Below are 26,444 nucleotides of genomic sequence, written 5' to 3'. Positions count from 1 at the left end.
TATATCATTTCTTTGCCTTGATTGATAGAGGCACGGGGACTTAGTCCAAGAAGTATCAGAAGATACTGTAAAGATAGGAACATCAATGTTTCAGCTTTACGCTGGGTTTCAGAAGAATGTCTACAGGAAATGGTCGTAAGAAATATCGAACAGGTATCCGCCGTATATTTTATAGTTGCGTACACAATTGTGATGGTCATTAAATATTCATATAATTATGTCTAGTAAGATTGTATTCTGAGTAAATATTTTAGGCTATGGTTTTTAAGCCGCTAGTAATACATGTACATATGTGGGCTATACTGTACAAAGTTTGCATAAAGGACGAGAGAGAAAGAGAGAGAGAGACGCGACGTCTTGAAACACCTTTATTCCTCTTTTACCATTTAAAAAACTCACTTATATACTTTAATAAAATACAATTTATACAATTATACAATTTTAGCCTCTTGGAGCATGTCAGAGCAACAGCACCACCTGGAAAAACAAAGGACGAACAAAATATAAACTACAACGTCTTCAAAGATCAGACAGCCCTCCCTCTTTTCCGTCGTGGATCATCATGGATCAAGAACACGAGGAACAACTGACTGTAGCTAAAGAATTAATGTCTCCAATCACCACGTTTTCATTCGTGCAACTGTTCTCGCTAGACATTCCATTAAGGAAAAAAAGAAACAATATTTGTCGTCAATGATGGTTTGAAACCTTTAAGAAGTAAGATAGTTAATACGTGGAACAAAACTCCTATAGAAATAAAACGATCTCTTTCTATACATGTTTTCAAAAAGAAAATGAAGCAATTCCTTCTCTTTCAATGATTATGATATAGGCGTTAACTTACATAATTTTACTTGCATCTTTTATTATTACTGTTATTTGTACACCAAACCTGATATCCTGATTAATTTAGTTTAAAAATGTAATTTGAATCAAAGGGGGACTACTTTGTAAAAGCCCGTAAGGATTTCTTTAGTCTTCCTCCCGACTTCAATGTAAATTGCACTATCTACTTATTATGTTACTTATAATTGTGGGAATTAAACATTTTTAACCCGGGGGGGGGGGGGGTACTCCCTTATATGGGCTATATAGGTATGTGCGGCGCTAAAGGGTATGGTTTTTCAGCCGCTTTGGTCATAAATAGGGTATCGATTTTAGCCATTTTGCCTCCATTTTGGTAATAAATAGGGTATCGATTTTTGCACTCCAGTCTGAAATTCGTTTTTTTTTTTAGAAGAAGCTACTTCTTCGTCATGATGTTTACGGCAACTGTGTACGTGCCGCAACGGCTTGTGACGCGCTCCGGTCACGCGCTGCTCCAGGGGAGTTTTGAACTGACGTTGACCAGACCCTATCACGTCATAAATAGGGTATCAAATTTTTGGTCAGGTCATAAATAAATCGCAGATTTTGGTCATGCCAATTTTTCTGGAAGTACCCCCCCCCCCGGGCATTTTAAAGAGGGGTTGAAAGTACACAGTATTCAGTCTTACTGATGGCAAAACATTGCTGAAGCACCCAACAACATTTGAATATGTACACGACCTTTCACACACCACCCAGGTAATCGGTAATCTTTTCTGACAGGGTCCGGTTGTTCAAAGCCCGATTAAGCTAATCCTGTGTTAACGTATACAGTCAACTCTCTCGTAAGCGACCACCCTTGGTGCACGACAAAGTGGTCGCCTACGGGAGGTGGTCGCTTACGGGAAAGATCAATAAAATAAGCCTAATGCTGGGCTGATAAATTAATTACCTAAAAATATTACCCTAGCAGCTAAAATTAGGCAAATAGAAACTAATTTATTTGATTTTTTCACGTCTATTCATTCTTCTGACGAAACTTTGTGTAACATTTTGGAACAGATCACTGTAACATTTCCCATTTACCTACAGATCTAATTATAGTAATCTTCTCTGTCTGTAAACTGTCAGTTGTCCGGGGTAGCGTCATTAAAAATTGAACTTTTGTTGCTTCTGAGTAATTATGTACTCAGATCATACGCGAATATTTTGGGTGGTCGCTTACCGGAAACGGAAAACAAAAGAATATGTCAAATTTCTGGCCTAAAAAGTGGTCGCGGTCCCTTAGAAATTTGAGTGGTGGTCGCTTACGAGAGAGCTCTTGAAACAGTATTTAACTGAGAAACAAAACGGTTGTTTACGAAGTGGTCGCTTACGGGAGGTGGTCGCTCACGAGAAGTGGTCGCTTCGAGAGAGTTGACTGTACTTTGATTCGAGTTTATTTACTGACCCATACGAGTTCTTCCACAAGATTTTCGTCCCTCAGTTTTGCGTTAAACCTTTCTTTACCATTAGCTTAAAATTAGCCTTTAAAAACAGCCCTTAACGAGCAACATGAAAACCTTGGTTAAACTTTTAATCGTAGATTAGCGTTAATCGGCTTTCGAACAACCGGGCCCAGGTGTTTAAGACAAGTGCGGACAAACCGCGATCGAAAACCTACCAACATGCTGGAAGTAGCCTTGCAATAAAATACAATCAATCCCTGAATTCTACTGATTATCAATTTAGAGTCACAAATTATAAGGCCATCTGGATCGGAGTAACAAAACAAGTGATAAAACATACAGAATAGTGGGTGTACAACATATTCAGCAAAGGATCGAGTCTTACATCATCCTTGTAGTCCTCCGAGGGACCAGCCCTCTGCAAGTCCTGCTGTAGTGGATCCTTCCACATCTGCATTTACGAGGTAGAAGGAATTAATGAGATTCAAGTAAGCGAACATGCGAGCATGGTGCAGTGGATTCACTGGGTCTGGGGACCAACATTCTGCTGTCAGTTTTGTTTTTTTAAAATGTTTTTCCTCAATTCGTGAACAAATTTTATACTTAGCCATTACAGTATTTAAACAAGTGGTTTACATGACACCGCTAGGTTCGTTAAATTCATTTGCCACTTAACTCTGCAAAAATTGAGTAAGATATAGCAAAAGCACCTTATTAAGCACTGCGGGTAGGCTTTTAAGGCAATTTACATGATAGATAATTTAAATAACGAATTACGAAATACCTCTTACATTTCCTCTTGAAAACTGATAAATATATGCTTTGTTTTCTTCAGTCATTTTTAATAGCACTTAAAGCGAGAGCGACTAATGCATGAAACACAAACCTTTTTCGTTTTTCCCTTCTTTACCGCCCTACACCTTGTACACACTGGAGCAGCTGTAGTCACCTGCTGCGAGTTGTTTTGGTCTCCAAGCTTACTACGCTTTGATTCTGGAGATAAATCGTCGTGATCTTGCTTTGTGGCTATTGATTTGCGACAATATATGCGTATCCTTGCTGCAGACTGTACATCAGGTCCTAGTATTATGTGAGAGCTACTGTTCAGTGATGTAACTTCATCAACACGACTTCTTGCAGTGTACTCAGTTGAATCATCTGCTGTATCACTACTGCCACGTTCGGAGCTAACAGCATGAGAGCTCTTGCTATCAAATTCGGAACCTTCCATTTCATTGTACGAATCAAGAATGCAACTATCTCTCGGCAAAATATGTCCCATGTTTGGCATTCTTTTGTCAACTATATTGAGCGATCTTTTCTTGTTGTTGTTTGAGATTCCTTTTTGAGCATCTGTTACAGTCTGGTTAACATACCTATGTCCCTTCTTTATGTAAGAGCGGGAGTTACTATACTTGGGGTCAATTGTTGCATGTTCCCTTGTTTGAAGAGGTCGCTCCAATACATAAGTAGAATCTTCTGCCAATGCAGTTGTATCGAAAGCCTTTTTAGTTCCTACATTCAATGTTTTAGCTAAGGAGCAAACTCTTATTTCAGTTTCCTTCTTTTGTCTTTTTACTGAAGATGACACTTGATGGACATTCTTTACATTACTGGAAAGAACCTTAGTTCCACTCTTGAGAAGTTCAATTCCAGAAATATGTCGCCTTGCTACTTCATCTTGGATGACAGGTTTAGAGACATATTGATCAGGTGTAAGCAGGATGTTGGTGTAGCCAGAAGCAGATTCTGAAAACAGAACCAGTGACTGTTAAATGACTAATTAACAATTAGACGGCGAGGTCGAGGTTTCTATCGGCTGATAGTTGGCGAAGGGCGAAGCCCCGAGCCAACTATCAAAGGCGATAGAAACCTCAGTGATCGATCTATGAAGCAAAAAAATCTTTTTATTTCATTAATTTTGATATATTTGTGCAATGATGCATGCTAAATCGCGCGCGCTCTGACAAACTGCCGTCTATCGATCGATAGACGGCACCTGTGTAGCCAATCAGATTGCGCGTTACGCGATAGTCGGTCACTGAGGTAAGCTAATTTATATTAAAAGACAAACTGTGCACAAACTAGAAATCAGCCAATCAATCAGAGGATGTTTAAAGCCCTGATTTCCGGACATACTAGATTGTCCAACTTCACACGTCACGGGGTAAGAAATAGGACAACAGGTATTGGAGGATCTGACTGATTTTATCGATGAAAACAAAACAACATGACAAAGAACCATTTTCAGATCTTTACATTTTTCAGTGGAAACACAGTATAATTTAATCCAGTAAACGAGAGGTAAACTTAGATTTGTTACCTGTGGTCTTATCTCCTTGCTGTGGCAACAGATAACAAAATGGGAACTCAGGACCCACAAATGGATGCATGGCTGCTTGATGCGGTGTAAGTCGTTCCCCTGCAACTCCGAAAAACAGTTGAACCTCTCAGACACACATCGTTTAACAGGACACTAATAACATCCAACCCTCAAACAAACACTCAACTTTGAACTCATCTACAACTGTACGGCACCCGTTTCCAGCACTTATACTTTTAACTTTTCCAAAAATTTAAAAGGTCACTTTGAATCCCTTCCTACAATTTTTTTTAAACTTTGTAAAAAGTTGTATCTGGACATTCTAATCAAAGTTCCATAATAAAACATGGGAGTCATCGAGTTCGTTTTAGAGTAATAACCACTTACAGTTAAAATTAGGAGTGTTTCCGACAGGATATACTGATGCTATGGTAACCTATTATACCGAGAAAATGACCATAACTTGTTTACCAATCATTGGGGATTTATTTGATACCTTTATTGTTGTACCAAGTATAAATAAGAAGAGCTAATATAGACCTTTATCACACGGCAGCCATGGTGAGTCTCAGGAGAACAAAATATAGATTACTTCATGGAAAGTGCGCGCGTGCGGTGTTTGCGCACGAGCTGTTGACGTATCAGAAATCGATTGAGTGAGCGCAGCGAACGAGTGAGATTTCTGATACAAAACAACGAGTGCGTAAACACCGTACAAAGCACTTTCCATGCTGTAATTTGTTTATTTTATACATACTGAGATTTTTCCGTGCTGAACAGGTTTGGTAAACATGTACACCTAGCTCACAAGTGTTTTATTGTTGTAATGAAAGTACACGAAAATATCACGTTATTTCAAAAATGCGTTTTCGAGTGCTGTGATTGTCAGACGTTTACTTGAAAGGCCTCCTTTTTCCGCCATGGGTTTCATCAAACTGTTCAATTTGTTCTGACCCATTTGCACTTGATTTAAACCACAGCTTTTTTTTTTGACGAAGGACTTTTTGTGGAATTTATTTCGAGATAGTATGGCGCACCAGGTTTATTCATCGCGTCAGGTCGCTTTTCGGAATAAATCTTGTAAACGGCAGCTGGATCTCTTTCGGGTGGACCGTTTGGTGGTGCGAAAGCCTTCGGTTTAACAGCTCCTGTTCTAGTTTTCGTTTGCCGTTCAGAATACTCTAAGTATTCAGTTCCGTCAGCTTCCATGTGAAGTTGCACGTCGCCCCAAGTCATCTGCCGATGTTCTTCACAGCCTCTCAAGCCAAAATGCACCGAATTGAAAAGCCACACTGTGTTTAGCAAAGCTTCGGCATTTGAGATTCCGAGTAAATTCTTTTCGTAAAGGCATATTCTTGCTTGATCAAACGCAATGTCTTCCATAATATTATACTCGCTGAATATACTTGCGTTGAAACTTGAAAACAACCCTCGAAGGCTTGATGGGTCATAGTCTTGGCCATCTTTTCTTTTCACACAAACAATGAATTCACTAACGTAGCCGGCGGTTGAGCTCTTCTGGTTAAATTTCTTCAATTGTTCTTTGTTCGTTTTTCTCCAGCAGAAACGCAGTAAGTAGCTTCACACCCCGCTGCGTTTTTGCTCGAGTGTTTTGTTTTCTTGATCGGTAATAAGCTTATACTCTCCGCCGGATGGGTTTATCCAAAGGTTTGAACCTACTGTCAGAACATTCAGCCACCAGTGCCAGAACATTCAGCCATCAGTAGTTGTTCATCAGAATGTTTTAAACTCGTCTAGAAATGTCCTGCAAAAAAGCCGAAATTCCGGCAAGCGAGAAATTTAAAGCCGTAGAAAAGCTAGCGCAATCGACAAAGATACGCCAAAGCTACCACGTTCATTAATTCATTGAAAATGTTTAAAATGCGTTTTGACAGCCGCTTTCTAATTGGACGAAACGGATTTCCCACGTGTGAGAAAGTCGTTTCGCTACTGTTGCCATTGGCTGCGAGAATTTCCGAACCGGGTTTTCAACAGATCAATTCTATCTGTAAATCTCAGTATGTATGAAATAAAAGTTGTTTTTGCACAGCAAGCCTCGCACTAAATTCGCGTCTGGGCGAGGCTTGCCGTGCGAAAACAAAGCTTTTTATTCACCTGAAACTCAACATGGCCGCCGAGTGATAAAGGTCTTTTGATAAGTGCTGGAAAGTTGTAATGTCGTCATTATAACTTTACCATGTTTTATGATAAACCCCACTTCAAACTAACTACCTTTTTGATGAAATGTCTTTAGAACTTACTTGGGTTATAGTGGAGGAGACCAACTATGAAACTTGCAAAAGCATAATTTCTTGAATTCAAGAGTTTTTTCATCATGTTAGTCACAAAGATCAGCTGTCTGGATTCTAAACACAGTTAAAACAAACCATTTTTAGCCACATATTGTGACAATTACTAGTAACAAATTAAAGTTAAACAGAGGCATACTATCAACAATTGAAAGTTGGTACCCTACAGTGACAGCTGCAGTCGCTAGCTACTTTTCAAATAATCCTTTGAATGTTAGTTCTAAGAATAACTATGATGGTGTACAAACTACCCATCAGACAAGAAGATAGATACAGTAGATACTTTATTTCATAACACATAGCAGCCATGAGCTGAATTACCTATTAAAACTACTATACAACAATTACCTCAAGAAACTGTAATTATGTACCTGGGTTCTGACCAACAAAATGGGACAAATCTTGAAAAAATTTGCCAGATTGGAATGGATTCTTTGGAAAGGGACCAAGGACTGAGATCACCTAGTAAAGAAACAAAAGTAGGAAATGATGTGAAACACATGCCATACATGTAAGTGTGTATCATAGGATTGCACGGCAAGTGGCAATAAATACCAGGACATTTATCCAACGGATTAAAATGGACTGGCACAAAGTGATGTGATTATTGTAGTAACCGGAAATCATAACTTGAAGTATTAAAAGGCTTTGAACAAGATTTGTTTCACTGCCCAGTCAATATTTCAACAGCCAGAGATAAGGAACTGTAGAGGGAAATATAGAGTGCACAGAAAATCAGAAGCACAGCAAGCCAAACATGGAGATGGGATGGGTGACAGGGCATGTAGACTTCATTTGAATAATGCTACTCCATAATATCAGAATCTTGATATCATAACCTGAATTTAGTTTACAAATTTAGCGTAAGCGAGTAGTGAATGAAGGTAATTTAAAGTATATAAACGGAACCTTTTTTTTTGTTTGTTTTTTTTATACAGGGTGCGCAGAAAATCAGAAGCACAGCAAGACAAACATGGAGATGGGATGGGTGACAGAGCATGTAGACTTCAATTGAATGGTGCTACTCCGCAATATCAGAATCTCGATATCATAACCTGAATTAGGAGTTTACAAATTTAGTGTAGGCGAGTAGCCAATAAAGGTAATTTAAAGTATATAAACAGAACCTTTTTTTTGTTCTTTCCTTGTGGTCTGCCTAACTCATGTGTCTAATGTTGACATGTTTGTTGAAAAAGATGTCTATCCTGACTGACATGTGATTGTAATTTGCATATTGTATTTCAAATTTTCACATGTACAATCAACATGTACAGGTGTTGATGGATTGCTTGCAGGTTATTTACAAAGCCACAATGCTAGTCTCAACCCAAAGCACTTGAAAACTGCACCAACCCATCCTCTCTCCATTTTGTTCTTCCCTCAAGTATTGAGCCTGTTCACAGGCTAATAATAAATAACTGACTTAAAGCACTTAACAATTTACATTTATTGTGTATAATAATAATAATAATAATAATAATAATAATAATAATAATAATAATAATAATAATAATAATAATAATAGTAATAATAATAATAATAAAACAACAAATTAAAACAAAATCTCTGTTAAGTACACCTGCCATATGTACCTGAAAAGAAAAGCTTTTAAATTGATCACTGACTCACAGCTTCTAATATGATCTAGCTGGCAGAGAATACTGGGTATAATATAATTACCGTATTCGATTCTTGACTACTGAAAATAAAATCCAGTGTAACTATTATGATAATACAGTTTTAGTTCCTGGAATATACATTACTGTTTTTCTCATGTTACTTTTTGTTTTTTGTTGTTTGTGCTCCTATTTATCACTTCCCACACTATGAGTTTGGGATTCCTGTGTACCATGTACACATGCTACTAACCTCTTGCAATACTTCATGTTTAGTTTGTCCAAAAAACAAAGGCTTGCCAATGTGCAACTGAAAAGCAATGATGAAATAAAAAGTCGTATATTTAGCAACTCTTTCACTGTTACCAAACCCAAGACATGAATTCATCTCTATCGTTGAACTGTATTTTTACAGATCATTCAATAAATGTGCATTATTTCATGCATTTTAGGCAATCAGAATTTGAGAATGATCCAAAGGAAAAATATTCAAAACAAGAAATGACTTGTCAGGACTGGCAAACGTTCTGTTTCACCATCAACCCTGAATTTTTTTGACATATACTAAACTCATATTTTATAGAGTGCCCCATCAACAATGCATAAGCGATAAAATTGGGTGAATTGATGCTCATTCTCCTGAAGCAAATTATAACTGTTACAGTGTTCAGGCAATTGCCTCTTTTAACTGCACATTAACAAAGGGGAGAATATAGCAGCAAGAAAGGACTGAGAGACAATTTACAAGTACAAAATAAACCTATCACTGGGCCTAAGCTGTTTCTTGAAAGGAGAAATTAGATTTGTCAAGAATCACTTTCATGTAGATCAGGTTATCAGTGAATGGCTGGTTCTTCCAATAGCATGCAAACTCTGAAGTTTTAATATGACAACCAAAAGTTGCATTTTTCACTGCTGTCAGTCATAAACAGGTTCAAAACATCATCTGTATGTGCTGTGATTGGTGGATTTGTATCAACTTTAGGGTTTCTCTTTTTTGCAGTCCACTAAATGAACTTAAAGCAGCATTTTTTTTACTGAGTTGAGGATTTACCAAATTCAATGTTTAATTTTTGTACTTCTAAGCAGAGAATTTAGTTTTGCATTGCACTTTGACAATGCCAAAAGTGGTTTATAAATTATTTGAATCTAAAGCAATTACAACATTTGCCCTGCCAGTTTGCTTGATGTTAATTTGAGTTGGTTTCCTGAAAGCTAAACAATTGTACAAAAATTGTGAATAGACATGTACTCGTGCTACAAAAGTGTTTCACGGTACTGAATTATGTATAAAAGTCCAGTCATTTCTGACTAATTGCAACAGAAGCTTTCTCTTAGTCAATCAATATTGGAATTACTCTTTTAAGTCCCAAGGGATCTGCATTCAGGAGTTAACATATCCAAATTCAAGGTCCCTAGTAGGAACTCTAAACATGCTCATTGGTGGGAGGGGTGAGAGAAGATAACTTCCAGTATATAAAAAAATTTATTTGCTTGATCAAATCTTCATCTTGCTCTCATATGAAAATCTAAAAGAAATTTCCTTAGGAATGTTTCTTCTCTGCATCTGAGACACACAAAAACATGGAACTTCACTTCCAGTGGGATTAACAATACCACACAAGAAATACAAAATAGCTTCTTTTGTGGTTTGTCTATTCCTTAGTTGTTTCATATGTGAGCATTCAGCATTTCCATTCATATTTTCCCCACTCAGTTTTCTTCCTCTGTACACAAAAAACAATTGAGGAAAAGAGAAACCACCAAACTAGTGATCCTGTTTTGATGTCACACACCTACTATCCCCAGTCTCCTGTTTTGCATGGTATTTTATCCCAACTGGAAGTGAAATTTCACGTTTTTATACATCTGAAACCTAAGAAAGACAACTGATAGGGATTTTTTTTAAAAGTTTCATACAAGAACAACATTTGATCAAGAAAAAAATATAAAATTAGTTCATGGTTGGTTAGCATGTACGATTATAAAAATCATACAAGTGAACAAACCATGAAGTAATTTGTTTATTATATATAATTACTGCAAATATTAATAATATTTCATCAATAAAAGAGAACAACGAAAATCAGGCCAGACATAAAGGAGTAAGTTCTTTGGCAAGCACTGAGATAATAGTGTTTCCTTCAAAATACAAACAAATAACATGCAAGGCCCAAAATGCAATTAGCAACAAATGAAAATGCCAAATGAAAAAGTAGAAAATGACAAAACACTCAACTTCAGTTCTTGAAATAAACAGAAGAAAAGAATTAGTACTAAACAATAATGTAATAATGTGAAAGTTATATTAAAATACCTCTGCTAGAATACATCCTAATGACCACACATCAATTTCATGACCAAAAGGGACACCAAACATCACCTGTAAACAGTTACACAACACTATCATGAAAACTACTATTACTCTTTTCCTTTTATTTAAATGCGCTCCAGAACATTTACCCAATATTAAATAAAAAAAAAACTTTGTCTACAGATCCATCAAGTGAAACTTTGTCTACAGATCCATCAAGTGACATATCAACATCACTGATAATGAGAGCATAACAGTTTTAACAGAAACATTTTTGATGCTCCCCCCCCCCCTTTGTACATTGCACGCTGTTCTAGTTTTGTGGAAATTTTCATGTAACCTATGTTTATAAGCAAGCACTGGTCACTGTTATCTCAATCACCATTATTCATCATCATCATCATCATCATCATCATCATCATCATCATCATCATCATCAGCCAACTGCACTGCAATTGGTCACGAGCTTTCTCCACGGCTTCCAGTCTTTTACCATGCTTCGAATCTCTTCCATTATTAAAGCATTGCTATAAGTTATGAAGACCTACTGTCTGTTAACCTCATCAGCTTTTTTTCAATATAATTTGCTGATCTTAAAGTGCCAAAATTGGGGAATTGGGCAGATGTGATTTTGTTTACCTCAGGAGCTCTGTAAAGCAAAGTCTGCAATTCAAACTCATCATAATACATTGAAACCTGGAATTAAAGGAAAACAAAAATCACTTAATGACAAAGACAGCACTTCTGCTTGTGTGGTAGAAAGAAACAAGCATAGTGTAGGTGTCATGAGGCTATTTAAGTCTAATAATTATTGTTATATGTATGAACAATTTTGACACCAATTTAAAGAGACCATAATTTTATACTTTATACTAGTCAGAGGTGTCTTTCAAAGTGCTGGGGTCAACTGGGATGCTTTCTTTTGGGAATTCTGGAAACTTTGATGTCAAATGGAAACTTAAGGCTTTTCCATCTGGGTAAGAAACTTGTTTTCAATTCCAAACTTATAATATTTATTTCATTGGTACACTGTAGGGCAACAAAACTCATGTAACAGTGCTGCAATGATGGTACAACAAGACAATGAAGTCCAATGGAGCGGTGATTCCATTTCAGCTGAACATTGGAATGGAAAAAGTGGTACTTCCAAAGGTAATCTGTTTGTTCTGGAAAATTTCAATTTCATCCATTTGTCCCATTTACATTTCGTCCAGTTGAAATGGAAATTCTGGCTAAATTAAAAGCGAAATTTTTGGTCTTGTCAAGTGTCTGGTGGTTTGTGAACTGGATAAAATATATAAGATGCGCTAAAAAAAATAGAATAAAAACTAGTGCTATGTTCACACTGGAGCATTTTACTGTGGTATCAAAGTTTACTAACCTAGGTAAAATTTGGGAAGGCAAACATCAGCCTATACTTCAGTAAGTGCCACCCAAAACAAGTTTTTGAATTCAGTCGAACCTTGAATCTTAGATCTATGGTGATCATTATTGTTTGTATCTCACAAATTACTCAATACAGCGATTGAGACAATTCTTGTTGAAGAAAATTGACTCTTTTATTTCTCCAGGTGGCGATGTCTAAATTTTTCAGGGAACAGAACATAAGCAAAAAGTTAACAACTCTTTTAATAAAACCTGTGATGTATGTTGTTAAAAGCATTAAAAACACCAGCAGGCCTGTAGGTTACAAATGACAATACCACACTTGTGTTGATAGGTTTTGAGCTAACAATAAACTGCTGCAGGACAGTTCAACACACTTTATTCTCTCAGAGGCTGTGCATGTCAGTTAAGTTAAAGCTTAAAACGTGCACTACAAGGGATTTAATCTGATTAAAGTTTATTTCAGTGTACAGTATAGTGCTTGTCTATTTCGGGTGACACTTCCGGTAGCTACGACTGTGAGATTTACGGCGTCCACTGTAATGATGTGGCCAATATATTACAGCGACACATTTTTAAATTTCCACTTGTGAGAGATACAGCAGATTGTGTGTCAAGTGGTCGCCTATGGGAGGTTAAAAACAATTGAAAATTTTAAACAATAATCTCTAAAAACTGTGGTCTCTTACGAGAGGTGGTCGCTTACAAGAGGTGGTCGCCCATGAGAGGTTCCATCTATAGCGATTTCACTTGAAAACTTTTGGTATTTTGGAAAAGTGGTCGCTAATGAGAGCCTACAAGAGGTCGTCGTAAAGGGAAGTTATAGACTGTACGCTATGAAAAGGCATGGTTTAGTTTGGCAACAGCTGAGTCAAGATGATAGATATGTCCACTTGATATAACAATTTCATCACACATCTGGTTTTCGTGTTGCTTTGGTTTCAGATGTTCAAGTTATAGGAAAGTATTTTATTTGCACAGAAAAGATTGATGGAATTATCATTATTAAAAATTTTCAAAAGGTGAGAAGCCATGCAATTTTCTATAATAATTCTTTTTAGTTCCTAGCTAGCACCAACCACTTTTAATGCAATGAAACTGTGTTCTCAGCATACCAGTAAACTATATGATGCATCTTTACTTGACAATGTAGGCATTTCAATGATACACACTGAATCAGTTGTAAGGTCTGACTTTGCCTGATGCTGCATGTATGTGAAATCATTTTAACTGCACCATAAGGATAATCCTGCTGGAAATTTTTTTCCAGCGCCATTCTTGAGTCAGTATAATTAATTTCCTTATTTACCAAAGTTGAGTAACTTGTAAGTGAAAATCTTGGTAAATGCTCAAGTGTAAACACACCTACATTTTGACTGGATGTAATGTGCAAGTGCAGAAGCATTAGGTTAACATAATTTCCAGATGTGAGACTGTCATAATAATAATAATAATAATAATAATAATAATAATAATAATAATAATAATAATAATAATAATAATAATATAATAATAATAATGCTTTTTTTCGGTGTAGATGGTTGATTTTTACAATCTTGTCAGTCAATCAATATACACTTAATGTATGGTCCCGGAGGAAACAGTTTTGTTTTCCCGAGAGTCCTGATGTTTCCCGAGACGAAGTTGAGAGAAACATCAGGACTCAAGGGAAAACTAACTAGTTTCCTGAGGGACCATACATTAAGTGCTTTGTTATATATTTAGACTTTCCCTTCAACAATCACAGTAAAACAAACAAACAAACAAACAAACAACTGAGAGGTCAACAACTGCGGAATTGCATCCCTGTCGGGATACATTTGTATTTGATCAGGGGCACATGACCAAGAATCAACCAATCACAGTGCTCATTTTGTTGAGTGAAAGTCTAGGTATATAACAAGGGTAATTGACTATATAACATACCTCTCTATAAACACAGTGAATTGCATTCCCAAAGTCAACCACTTTTATCTTGATTTCTTCACCTTAGTTTCAATGTACATAAAATAAAACCAGAAACTTTTATTAATCTTGAATAACTCACAAACTTAACTGGTATAATTGTTTAAATTAAGTACCACTAACTAATTGCTAATTCAGTTCTGTCAGTACTTAACATGACTGTTGTTCTAGCAGAATGCTGTACACTACAATTTGCTGACCCCCAGTTGTTTTTGTTTTCTGGCATCTTTGTTTGAGTAAAAAAATGTAGAAATCCATAGCGATGAAATTTGTATGTCTGAGGGGCATGAAAACTGCATGAAAAAACGTCAGATGTTTCAGGCCAGGATAAGCCCTTCATCAAAGTTTATAATAAATTATGTTACAAGATACTACAAGGTAGTCCATTGAGCTGATCCATCAACATAGTCCATGGATTGGGGGTCAGTGAATTTTCCAACTGCTACAAGTCTTCCTAAGTTTTCTGTGGTGATATTGTACCACAAGAACAATAATTATAGAGCTGGTAGGGACAAAATTATATTCACTGAGTTCAGGGGTTTGCTTTTGGACTGGCAAAATATCATTCAACTATTAGGTCTACCTTACAATATCATTGTTAACATTATACAACATGGAACTACACTACTATTACTATAATAATTATTATAATTACTTGATTATGATAGGTTGTCTTAAGTGATTTTTTATTGAGTTTCATAAAGCTAAAACCAATTTAGAATTCAAAGTAATTATAATCTGGGCAGTGAGGACAGATGGAAACCATGACAACACAGTGAGCCAAGCAGAACTCAAAGCAAACATATGGAACCAGTTCCAAATACAGGAAAATAAATGTGAGAAAGACACAATTGATTACTGGTTTTGTTTTGAGCAAGTGGTGCGAACTACAGTCAACTCTCTCATAAGCGACCACCCTTGGGACACGACAAAGTGGTCGCTTACGGGAGGTGGTCGCTTATGGGAAAGATCAACAAAATAAGCCTAATACTGGATTGATTAGTTAATTACATAAAAAATATTACCTCAGTAGCTCAAATTAGGCAAATAGAAACTAATTTATTTGATTTTTTCACATCTATTCATTCTTCTGATGAAACTTTGTATAACATTTTAGAACAGATCTGTCCTGTTTACCTACAGATCTATAGCCATCTTCTCTGTCTGTAAACTGTTATTATCTGTCACCAGTCTGGGGTAGCATCATTAAAAATTGACCTTTTGTCACTTCTGAGTAATGATTTACTAACTATCATACATTAATGATTATGTTGGGTGGTTGCTTACCGGAAACAGTAAACAAAAGAATATGTGTAATTTGAGTGGTGGTCGCTCACAAGAGAGCTCTTGAAACAGTATTTAACTGAAAAGCAAAATGGTTGTTTACGAGGTGGTCGCTTACGGGAGGTGGTCGCTTACGAGAAGTGGTTGCTATGAGAGAGTTGACTGTATTACCAGTTAGAAAGAGTAGTAAAGCAAAACCATTTAGCAAGTGCGAAATTACTTTAATTTGACACTCCACTAAAAACCGCTCTATTGTAGTCTTACATGTATGAGTGATGAAATAGAAATCAATATTGAAAGTTATTTATTTCAGCTTTTTTAGTCCTATTGTTAATAAAGACTACTTTTAGTTTTATTGGTGACTGTAAATTACTGTCACATCAATTTGTTTTTACAGTTTCAAAATAAAATAGATTGTCATCATCATTATTATTGCTATCAGCAAAACTAAAATAATGAATAAATATACCAAATCAAGTCTCATATAAATAATCATTCCAACAGCAACATTATTGGTAGCAAAGAATGAAGCACTTACTGTAAATGGGTTGGTGCTTTACATCTTTTTTTCACATTTGTAGCATGGAGAAACTGTGAATGTTGGTATGAGGTTGTAGGGATGGGGTCGCCGGGTTTGACTGAAGTAAGAGAACTTCCAAGGGAGAAGATACTTGACAGGACAATGCTTAGTCTAATCATAATTATTCCTTAGCATCAATGCAAAACATTATTGAATGGATACCTTCTTCAATTAAAATGTTCTCTGGTTTCAAGTCAGCATGAATAACATTCTCTCTGTAGAATAACAAAAACAACAACAAAAAAAAAAAATAGATAAGTGACTTTTAAGTTGACTTAAATTTAATTTTTGAGTTGAGGTTCTGATTCCAAAATAATTTCATAATGATTTTGCTACCTCATGACGAAATAATCTTCAGGAGTTTCCTTGCACAATAATTTATTATTAAAACTGAACGTGCATGAGTGTGAATATCTGAGGGATTTTGTGGTGCCCACTTATTGTCACATGGGGCTCATGTATCACTTTGGAAATACAGCTGTTTATCTGAAATTATTATTCTGCATTATTTGTTTTACCTTTTAAGAAATCCAAGGACATGTAAAAGCTGAAAGAAAGGATAAAGTGTTACAACAAACCTTTGAAGTTAAAACACATTTGTATACATGCATTTTTACAAATCAAAGAAAAAAACATTTCAGATAATAGCTACATTGTAAACTTCAACATTAATAATGTTAACACTAAACAAAGCTGTCTAAGATTCTTTAAAACTTATATTATGACCTCCCGCTGATAAAAATTGTGGCACGAGTGTTGCTCATCATGTTGGCATAATTCAACAAACAAGTCATTTCAAATTTTTGTAACTCCTGAAACTCCTTGACTGTGTAACGAACAAGCTCACTGGCAAAAGATAAATTATTATTAATAACAGTTATTGTTTCAACATGACTACTTCCTAACCATGATCCCACAAAAATATGAGATAAATAACTGAAACTTTACGACACCACCAGGTCACACAAAAAAAATAGCAACATCTTCCATTCTTTTTTTCTTGCTTTTATCATTGCTTTTCTTTTGTACAGCAATAACAAAACCAATGCACGCATGTACCATTGATAATATTTCAGGATTCTCTCACTTGCAAAGCTATTTTTCTGATCACTTTTAACTTTGTTTCCTGTTGGAGAAGCAAAGAAAATAAAATCATAAATCACTTATTAATTCGCCAAAGAGGAAATCCTTGCTTTATGACTGGATTGGACAACAGCCTGCTCAATGCTACAGTGTACCTCCAAGTATGTAATTATTTTTCTCGTTTGCTCCAACAATAAATTTTGCTGGCACCACAAGTTACCATGAGGGGCATTGCTGTTACTCATTAATACAATTTTGACAACAAAATAATTTTATGAGCACTTAAAGGTAATCAAAGTAAGTTTATGTTTTGCATCAGATAATCAACCGGTAAAATTGAAGAACGGCTCCCCTGCAAATCTACCAGGCGACTATCAGTAAATGTGTTCGGTGGACAATAATCTTAATGGAAACATATTAAAAGCCCGCCAACAACTTGCTGACAAGTCACTGACAGGTATCCCTCATGTTACCAACACTTGATTGGCTGTCGGCCAAAACTTTATAATTTTGAGGATGAGCTTAAACTGTTGGTTGTTTGTTGGCTGATGGTCGGCCATTTGTCGGCCGCTTGTTGACCGACTGTTTACCGACAGTTGGCCATCAAGTTTTTTTTTTTTTTAAGTTTATGGGGGAGCTCTTGTTCGATTTTTCCAATCAACCTTTACATGGACTGATAGCAGCTGTCACAGCATGCAATCTCACCACTCAGTTGAACTATCGAGTGCATTTGAACACGTTAGTGGCATTTGTGCTATATAAATGTGAACAGTTATCTTTAGTAACTGTTACAATACTGTAAGTTACTCTTTTTGTTGCATCAAAGGAATTTGCATTTAACCATACAAAAAATAAGAAACTGTACGTAATAGGAAATGAAAGACAGGCCTTTGCCAATTACTGCTACCGTCAGTTGAAGGATGTCAAGTGTGTTCCAACTAGTTAAGAGTGATATAAAAATACAAAACAGGATAATTTTGGGGGAATCATCTCATATCAGAATGCATGGTTAGCACTCAAAACTAACCCAGTTACCTGGATTTCACTGCAACAAGTTCTAAGACATCTAGTAACCTGACAAAATTTTACAATAAAGGTAGCACTATAGCTCAATCTTGCACTGTACATAGTAGAGAGCAATATTGTCAACTCAGATCTTGCAAAATAAATGTACCCTGTACACATGTACAGTGTACCCTAATTCACTAATACAAGATAAATTGGGGCTGTATAATTTCTTTTCAGTTTTTTTAAATCATTAAATTAGCAAATGTATGTAATAGCCATTTTTAAATTGTAGATGGTTCTCACCTCATTGTGAAATTGACAACCCTGCAAATGCAAGCCAACAAAAATAATAATTACAACTATTTAACAACAGACAGTGCTTTTGATTGACAGAAGTAGTAAGTGCAATGATCAAATGGTTAGATTGCTGAAAGTGAAACCTCTAAATTTCTCTTAAATAAATGACAATCATGTTATATGACTTTTGAATGCAATTGATCAGATGAAGTCAAATACATGTAATACAGCCCCATTACAGATGAGGTGTATACTACTACACTGTACTAGTCAAGAGTATAATGTTACAAAGAAAGCTGAAGAAAGTGAAAGTGATTTAGGTAAGTTGCAGCATGTACATAATATCAGTCCATTCTGCAATTTCTTTCACAATTCATCTTTCAGCAATACATTGCAAGTTGCATGAACAGTTGTACCATGTACATGTAACAGTGCCTGTGTTAAACAATGCACCATGAATTGAGGTCAGGATGGTCATTGGCTTCCAGTTGTTGATGCAATAACCACAACCAAATTAAAGGTCCTACCTGAAAATATTGGTGGAGTGGACGGGGTCGCAAAAGTTCAAACACCAAGCAATAATGACCATCAAAGCTAAATGTGTTCTGAAAATAAATAAAATTTTATATCAAAAACTTTGGGCAATGCTGTAGTTTGTCAAAACGAACAGATATGACATGTAGACAGAGGAAATCAGTCATCTATATTTCAGTTTTATACAGTTCCTCTTACTCAGATCAAAACTGAACTGGGAATTGTTGGTTCCTGTGGAAAAAGGAGCTGACTGGAGAACACAAACAAGAACATCAATGGAAGGTGACAAGCAACCTGACAAAGCCTGAAAAATACTGCAGGTAGGTGAGTTCTGACACTACAATTACTGTGAAATGGATACATGTAGGTTGTGGTTGAAATTTGTTTGCTTTGAAAAATTTCTAACCATCTCAAACTGATTACCATAATTTGGAAAAAAGGAAAACAAAAGTCAAACTGGTTTCAAACATTTTAAGCAGAAAACACAAATTTAAAAGAATGGGAGGGATAGAAGATTGGTTATACATGTCAGAACAACTTGACCTGCAAGAGATGGAAGCCGCATCTGGATTGAAGTATTCAGAAGAGTGCCCATCATCTTACATTACCGTAATCAATCAAATGTTATAATTTATAACATGTAAATTACAATATAAAATAGTTTGCATACTTACAAACAACTGGACTGTTCTTGAAACTTTTAGGACATCAGCCTTGTTTAGTTGTTGAATACATTCTGCCTCCTTCAATGTATCAACAGAAAAGTGATATTTGAGCAGAAAACACCATTACAGAACAACCAGAAATTTAAATTTACTCATTGACAAATGTTTAAGATCATAATTACCAGACAGTGAAATGTGTCAGAAATAACAGGTCACTGGTTGGGGTTCACAACCTACTTTCCTGCTTATTTGAACTCAGCATTAATTTAGCCTGCGAGCAAGCTCTCTTGAGGGTGGGGGGCGGGAGGGGGAAAGAGGAGAGAGCTTGCAACGATGTCTCAGGAATTTTCATTTCTGCGTTGAATTTTGCGACGCAAAATGCTGATTGGTGGATATTGAATTTGGTGCTTATGTCATTGCTCTTCGCGTGCGTCGTGTTGACAACAAATGGTGGTGGAGTTTCTATTTGTAAAGGTTGCGAGAATTTCCCTAAATAACTTGGGTTTTCTATGGAATTAAAACCCGAGCAAAGTCAAGCTGCCAAATGCTTTACTTCAAAGTAGCGATGTTCTTGCAGTTTTACCTATGAGATTTGGGACAAGTTTGATATTTCAACCTTTTGCAGCAATTGAAAGTCTAAAGTCTAAGCAATATCAGTTGTTTGCCCATTGCAAAGTATCATTATTGATAACTTGATCGCAGAAGCAAGAAGAATGAGGATGCCTGCCGCTTCGATTGCATATATTTTAGATGGAGTGTCAAGGTCGGCCAAATTTAAGCTTTTGTTTGGTGTTTGGTTCAGCCGAAAAACATACGAACATCTTTCAGCTTACGCCACAAATTAAAGCTTTCTGAATATATTGACTCAATTCCGAGTGCTTCGGTATGGTGTTAGCAGCAAACCGCCAGTTTTTTAGGGTAACGTTTTTTAGAAGCGCAATGATTTCCTTTTGATCTGGCACTCTCACGTCTACTTTGCTACTCGTTCACAACATCACAAATTTTACACGAGTTGAGTGTTCCAATGAAACCACATTGTCGATATTGAGAATTGCGTTCTCGTTCTCGGTGACCCGGCTGCAAAATTGAGATCCTTCCGATTTGCTTGAACTGGTTCTTTTTTCCGTGGCCGGACTGTGTCCAGTTTTCGACATTGTTTATGTCCAGTAGTTTTGTGGCGTTGACACTGCAGTCGGCAAGATTTGCTTGACCCTTAGGACAACCGTTGTGACCTCGACCTTTTGGTCAATCGGCTTTTAGTGTGCTCACAATTAAGTTAAATCCTTCATTAAATTTTCTGATTTTTGTGGCACTTGGTAGGCATACTCAATCAGAGAAACATAGTTTTTGTCTGTAAGAATTCCGGTCTTTCGAAGTGTATCTGATAACATTGTACCTTTCACATGTTTGTTTACATTTGCTATCGTTTCCGGGTTGCACTGATTGGCCAAATTCTGACAGCTAGGACAGCAGGGAGCCGCGGGGAGTATTGGGGGCGGCATTTAAATTCCTGAGACATCGTTGCAAGCTCTCTCCTCTTTTCCCCTCCCGCCCCCCACCCCCAAGAGAGCTTGCTCGCAGGCTAGCATTAATTTTGTTATGGAGACACACGTAACTTCTTAAATTTCTAACTGCATGGTTCATATAAATGGTAATAGCACACATGGTATTGAGTCCTGTAATACCAAAGCCAGGAATACACTTATCTCTCTAAAATGGACACTTCTTCAAAGACATGGTTTCAGGTGTGTCCACTTTACAGGGTCATCACTATGCAATACCTGAGCTCCAAGGTTTGAGTAATCCAGGTTCATCATTTTCACAGCCATTGGTCTCTTTTCAGGGTGAAAGGTATCCTGTCAACCAAAAACAAAATTGCCAATCAGTTAAGTGGTTGGGTTATGGCTAGAGATTTGATTCCTACTTTAAATCCAAGAGGTGAGCGTGTTTTATTAAGTAAACCCACCTCCCCAAAAGAGCCAAAAGAAACAAGGCAAGATTATAGAGCATCAGAGTTGTCACCATCTCTTGAGAGATTCATGTGTCGTTGAGTGTACAAGATAGCTGTTAGAACTTTCAAATGGCAATTTAATCCAGGATGCAATATTTACATGTATACAGCCATTTTCAGTTCTACAGTGTATGTACACTTAAATTGAAATAAATGTAACTCATGATATACATGTATGTTTTCAATTAAGTTAATAAACAGATTTTACTTCTGTTCAGCATAATTAATTTATTAAAGCGTTCACTTCCTGTATTCTTTAACTAACTGGGATACGCAATGGTTAATTATGCATCAGTGACATTTTAAAACTACCCGTAACTTCACCCACAATCACTTAAAACCAATGGTTAGTGCTAGCTGTTACAAATGTAGATAGCAGCTGTTTTGTTTTCTCACCTCTGCAGCAATCAAGACTGAAGATTGTCCTTTTCCAATAACCTGAACAAATTTGTACCTTCCAGCAAGCAAGGGCACTAACAAAACCACAGAATACATGAGTGTATAGTTTTATTATTTTATAAATACACTGTTTTTATAGCTTTGCCATTCAGTGGAAATTAAAGAAGTGAAATGCGAATGGTTTATTTCAGTTATCACTGTTTTACATTATTACAAATTATTTAAAATTATTTTTAATTGAAGGACTGAGAGTACATGTATAACCGTTTGCTCAAAAGTGCCTGAATTTTTGCCAGTGGTCTTCAATTTCATCAAAGAACATCGCTTTGTGTTTTTCACTAGAAAAGGTCTGTTTTTCTGCTTCTTTGTTTTCTTTGCTTTAGTTGACTCGATATTTTGGTCTTGTTTTTCTTGAAAACTAAGCCTAAACCAACAGAAAAAAAACAAAGTGATGCTCTCTGACTTAATTGAAGACCACATGTTGAAATTTAGATGTCCACCACTGAGCAAAATGAAAATTAGCCTAAAACTCAATATAATATGACATGCTCAGCCCTTCTGTCAATAACTATTGTGATACAGGTATATGTATAAAATTAAATATTAAGTACCACCTTAAAATAAATGTGAATGGCAAGGAGATAATTATGCAGGAACCACAATGCTTATACTAGGGAGGACTCCTCACACGATTATGTCTGTTCAATGGAAGGACTTCTCAACCAAGCCCTTCAATTTAATTATTTTGGTTTTTCTGAGAGCACTTACTCGTCATCTAGCAATGACAAAGTTTAAAAATAACAGTCTTTCTGAATGTTGAAACGTTTGCCATGAGTACCCTCAACAACCCTCTCAAAATGTTTTGTATTAGAAGGCAGTAAAATCAGAAAACAGAAAGCAGCAGGTCCTGGGTCATTTTGCCTAACAGGACCTGGTCAAGCCCAATTTTATTTTACTCAATTTAAGAAAGCAAAGTTACTGACTGCAAGCACGCATTGACACGGCTTCTCAAATGAACTTGGTGCCTTCCATTATTCAAACAGCAATAGATGCTGCATTCTGTTTTTGTTCAAGCAGAAAAAACAATAATACCAGGATAACACGGTTGAAATTTTCCATCTTCATCTGTCTGTGCTCCAGGAACTACATGTAGAACCAAGAGAAACCTTAGTTAATTATGGTAACTGCAATCTATGATAACTTCTGCTGCATAATTTATAATGTATGCATGCCTGTAAATAAGTCAGGCTGTCACTTATGTGACACACCAATTCTAACTATTAAAATACCTATTTTTTTACTATTTTTCATACTGGTTACCTACTCTTGGTTTCGCTTGGTCAAAATATCATCCCAGTCAATTTCCGGCATGGCATCAAGTAATGTAATGGAAGGTCAGTAAAATAAAGTCATGTTGACTTTCCTGTGATGCCTTTACTGCACTGAGACAAGCCGCTAAACCATTGTGGTAGTTACTGGCATCTTTGAGATGCCAACCATGTGCAACTGAGTTAAGCAAATAACTACTGAATACACAAATGCGGCAGGTAAAACAGCTCACATCATGGAGTTTCCTAAATTCCAGATGTAAGTCCCTCAGAAAATTTGTGTATTCAATGCATGGGCAAAGGAAAAGATTCTACTGAATGCCAGGTACAATAGCCCATGCAAATGGAGTTTGTATTCAACAAACTCCAATTGAAGCTCACCCAAAAATTAAGCCCCCCTCCCCTCTAATAAGGCCCTGTTTGAGTGTCAGCTACATGTATTAAGGCACCGTCTACTAAGCCTCACCCCCTTCCCTGCCAACTCTCACACATTATGCATGAGTCTCTGGTAGTTTTGTAGAAAACAACAATAACAACAACAAAAATTTTCAAACCCAATACACACCAATGGCTATTGAAACATCAGTCATTTTGTTTTTTAAGAAACCTGGTTTGGAAGTGGCAGAGGTGTTATAATTGCACCAAGGTAAAAAAAAATCTTGTGATACATGACCCATTAGGGCTTAAGTCAGTCAGTCAGTCAGTCAGTTATTAGGATACATTTTGGAAGATCAACTTTTGTTCAGAAGTTGTGACTTGAATAAGCACCCCCACCTCTTCTCTAAAAAGTTTGTCCACCACCCCACAATGCCTGAAGATAAATTAGCCCCCTGGGGTCTTAATAAAGCTTTCATGGTATCCCGCTCTCAAAATCTGGCAAAATTGGGTGGAGTTAAAGGGGTTTATCACTAGGATACCCAGATTAAAAATAAATGACTACATAAACCTTTGCTGTGGTCAAAATAGAATGGCTATATAAATGAGGTGGTTGTAAGATGGGTTTGCTGTAACTATTACTGAACACGACAATGTGAATTACAGTGAGGCTCATGAAGTTATACTCTATAAGAGATTCCTACCATGTTTTGGATAACAGGTTTTCTTTCTATTTCTAAGAAGTTTATACAGTACATTGAGTCCACCACAGAGCTGAGCAGCTATAAACCTTTCAGGAGGAAAAGCCCTTGCCCGGGAGAGTTCTTTGCGCCTGCAAATAGATAACAGATATTGCACTGTAGTAACAATACAATAAAAGCTCTTACATTTGAAGTTAAAAGAAACAAGATTCACTCCTGACAATATTAAACAAAGGGAATCATAGTCTTACATTATAGCGTTTACCTTTGCAGAGTGCCAAAAGCAAGGTTTGAGAAATGTTGTTGACAATTTTCCCATTTGTATACTGGAGAAATGTGTTTTTTCAGAAGAATGTTACTGTATGCAATACGTTGTTCTTAAAATTAAATGAATTGAATCATTAGCAATAATGTTTGTTCTCATAATATTATTGAAAACAAACAGAATTATTTCTTTGTCATTGATCACACTCATGAGTTTTTCTGATCAGAAAAACTCATCATCTAAAAGATTCCAAAGCCAGACCCATGCTCCTGCTGAGAAGGGAGGGAGGAGGGACTCACATACATTTAAACCCCTCAACATAACAGAATCTCATTTTAGGTATATACCATGGATTCCAGGGTCCAAAATTAATCCTTTCAATTTTGTAACTGGTGCCTAAACAAACATTAGTAGTCAACTGGTGTCAAATTGTGGTCGCCAAAATGTTCTATTTATGTTTTTGCCTGCTTTTTTACAAAATTTATATAAAACACAGAGAATGGATTTTTGGGATATTTTTAAACTTAAACTCAAAACGTACCTATTCTCTTACAAGACAACAACAATGTACATAAAAAAGATAAAATCCTTATGGACTGTCAATCCTGTCAATGTCATCAGAAGTCAAACTTGTGCTTAGATCATCTTTAGCACATTTTAACAGATCTTCTTCAGCTTCACCTTTTGAACTTTACAAAAATCTTCCAAAAATTTAGGTACGCTTTTCCATCACCACTTTGTAATAAATTATGGAAAGACTGTAGACAGTGTGTCTGCTCACAGAACATTAATTGGAGGAATAATTATTCAATGTTCAGTGTGCCTGCAGGTACATGTACTGTTGAAAACATGAAAGCTAATTTTTATGATACCAATGAAATAAAACCTCTCTCATTTCCCTCTCCTTGCAAGGCAAATTACCAATCAAGCATTATCATGCAAGCATTTTCAATGTTCAGATGTGTACAACTAGTACAAGCTAAAAGAGCACAAAAGGGGGAGGGGTACTCAGGTATAAAAGTAGCAGGGAAGTGGGACGAGGTCAAGTTGTAATGCCCAAAAAGAGTTCTTTGTATCAGGCTTAAACTGGGTCCAAAAAAAGTCCAACAGAAAGTCCTGATCAGGATCAGGATTTTTGATCCAAGGACACTTGGATCATGGTGCACCAAACGAATGGGGTTATAGACATAGAATCAGTTACCATGATAACAGGCTCAAAAATCGCATGCCTCAGAGGAAAGCCAGTGGGAAAGGTGCTAAATTTGAAATGAAAAAAATATATATATTCAGCTATAAATACCGCACAGTATTTTCAACCAGAAACAATAAGCTTAACACAAACAGGATAATTTACGGAGGCTCACTCAGGAGTGTCAATTTTTTAAATGGTAATTTTGTGGTAAAAGTGAAAATTTATGTACAAGCCACTTCAACTGTTTGCACTTACACGGGAATTCGTCCACTTCCTGATAATCTCAATTGATGCTTGCAGAAACAACGCTAATTTTTAACAACTACTTTCTACAAATTTTATGGCAGCTCCAAATATTAGGGAAATGCACCATTCATGGTGAAAACTGCTGTGCATCATTATTGATTTCTGATCCTAGTTAGCTGAAAGTAATGCTACAGATCATGGATCCCACGATCCATTTTCGTATCGCTCGGATCAGTGATCTGATGAATCCTTCCAGAATGGATTCAACAGATCACTAATCTGAAAATGGATCATCCAAAGGAAAGCGA

The 26,444-nt window shown here is 36.4% G+C and overlaps 1 protein-coding gene across 1 annotated transcript in view; it reads right to left on the bottom strand.

Moving 5' to 3' along the window:
* Positions 1–351: 351 nt before the first annotated feature.
* Positions 352–26,444, bottom strand: part of LOC146473104 (uncharacterized) — a 26,853-nt gene continuing 760 nt past the window's right edge. The window contains exons 2-21 of the mRNA XM_085118822.1: positions 24,437–24,564; positions 23,122–23,172; positions 22,027–22,103; positions 21,401–21,475; positions 19,629–19,697; positions 18,948–19,025; positions 18,427–18,447; positions 17,120–17,158; positions 16,551–16,579; positions 16,195–16,247; positions 14,130–14,191; positions 11,457–11,513; positions 10,821–10,886; positions 8,757–8,813; positions 7,259–7,349; positions 6,840–6,944; positions 4,579–4,677; positions 3,142–4,004; positions 2,641–2,706; positions 352–477 (exon numbers count right to left, since the gene is read on the bottom strand). Coding sequence (XP_084974948.1) covers positions 460–477; positions 2,641–2,706; positions 3,142–4,004; positions 4,579–4,677; positions 6,840–6,944; positions 7,259–7,349; positions 8,757–8,813; positions 10,821–10,886; positions 11,457–11,513; positions 14,130–14,191; positions 16,195–16,247; positions 16,551–16,579; positions 17,120–17,158; positions 18,427–18,447; positions 18,948–19,025; positions 19,629–19,697; positions 21,401–21,475; positions 22,027–22,103; positions 23,122–23,172; positions 24,437–24,564 — 2,104 coding nt within the window. The 3' untranslated portion in view covers positions 352–459. The remainder of the gene's footprint in view (positions 478–2,640; positions 2,707–3,141; positions 4,005–4,578; positions 4,678–6,839; positions 6,945–7,258; positions 7,350–8,756; positions 8,814–10,820; positions 10,887–11,456; positions 11,514–14,129; positions 14,192–16,194; positions 16,248–16,550; positions 16,580–17,119; positions 17,159–18,426; positions 18,448–18,947; positions 19,026–19,628; positions 19,698–21,400; positions 21,476–22,026; positions 22,104–23,121; positions 23,173–24,436; positions 24,565–26,444) is intronic.

Source organism: Pavona decussata, unplaced genomic scaffold, assembly GCF_977016875.1.
Source record: "Pavona decussata unplaced genomic scaffold, jaPavDecu1.1 SCAFFOLD_95, whole genome shotgun sequence".
NCBI classification, from domain to species: Eukaryota; Metazoa; Cnidaria; class Anthozoa; order Scleractinia; family Agariciidae; genus Pavona; species Pavona decussata.
This window is presented reverse-complemented; position numbering and strand designations above follow the sequence as displayed.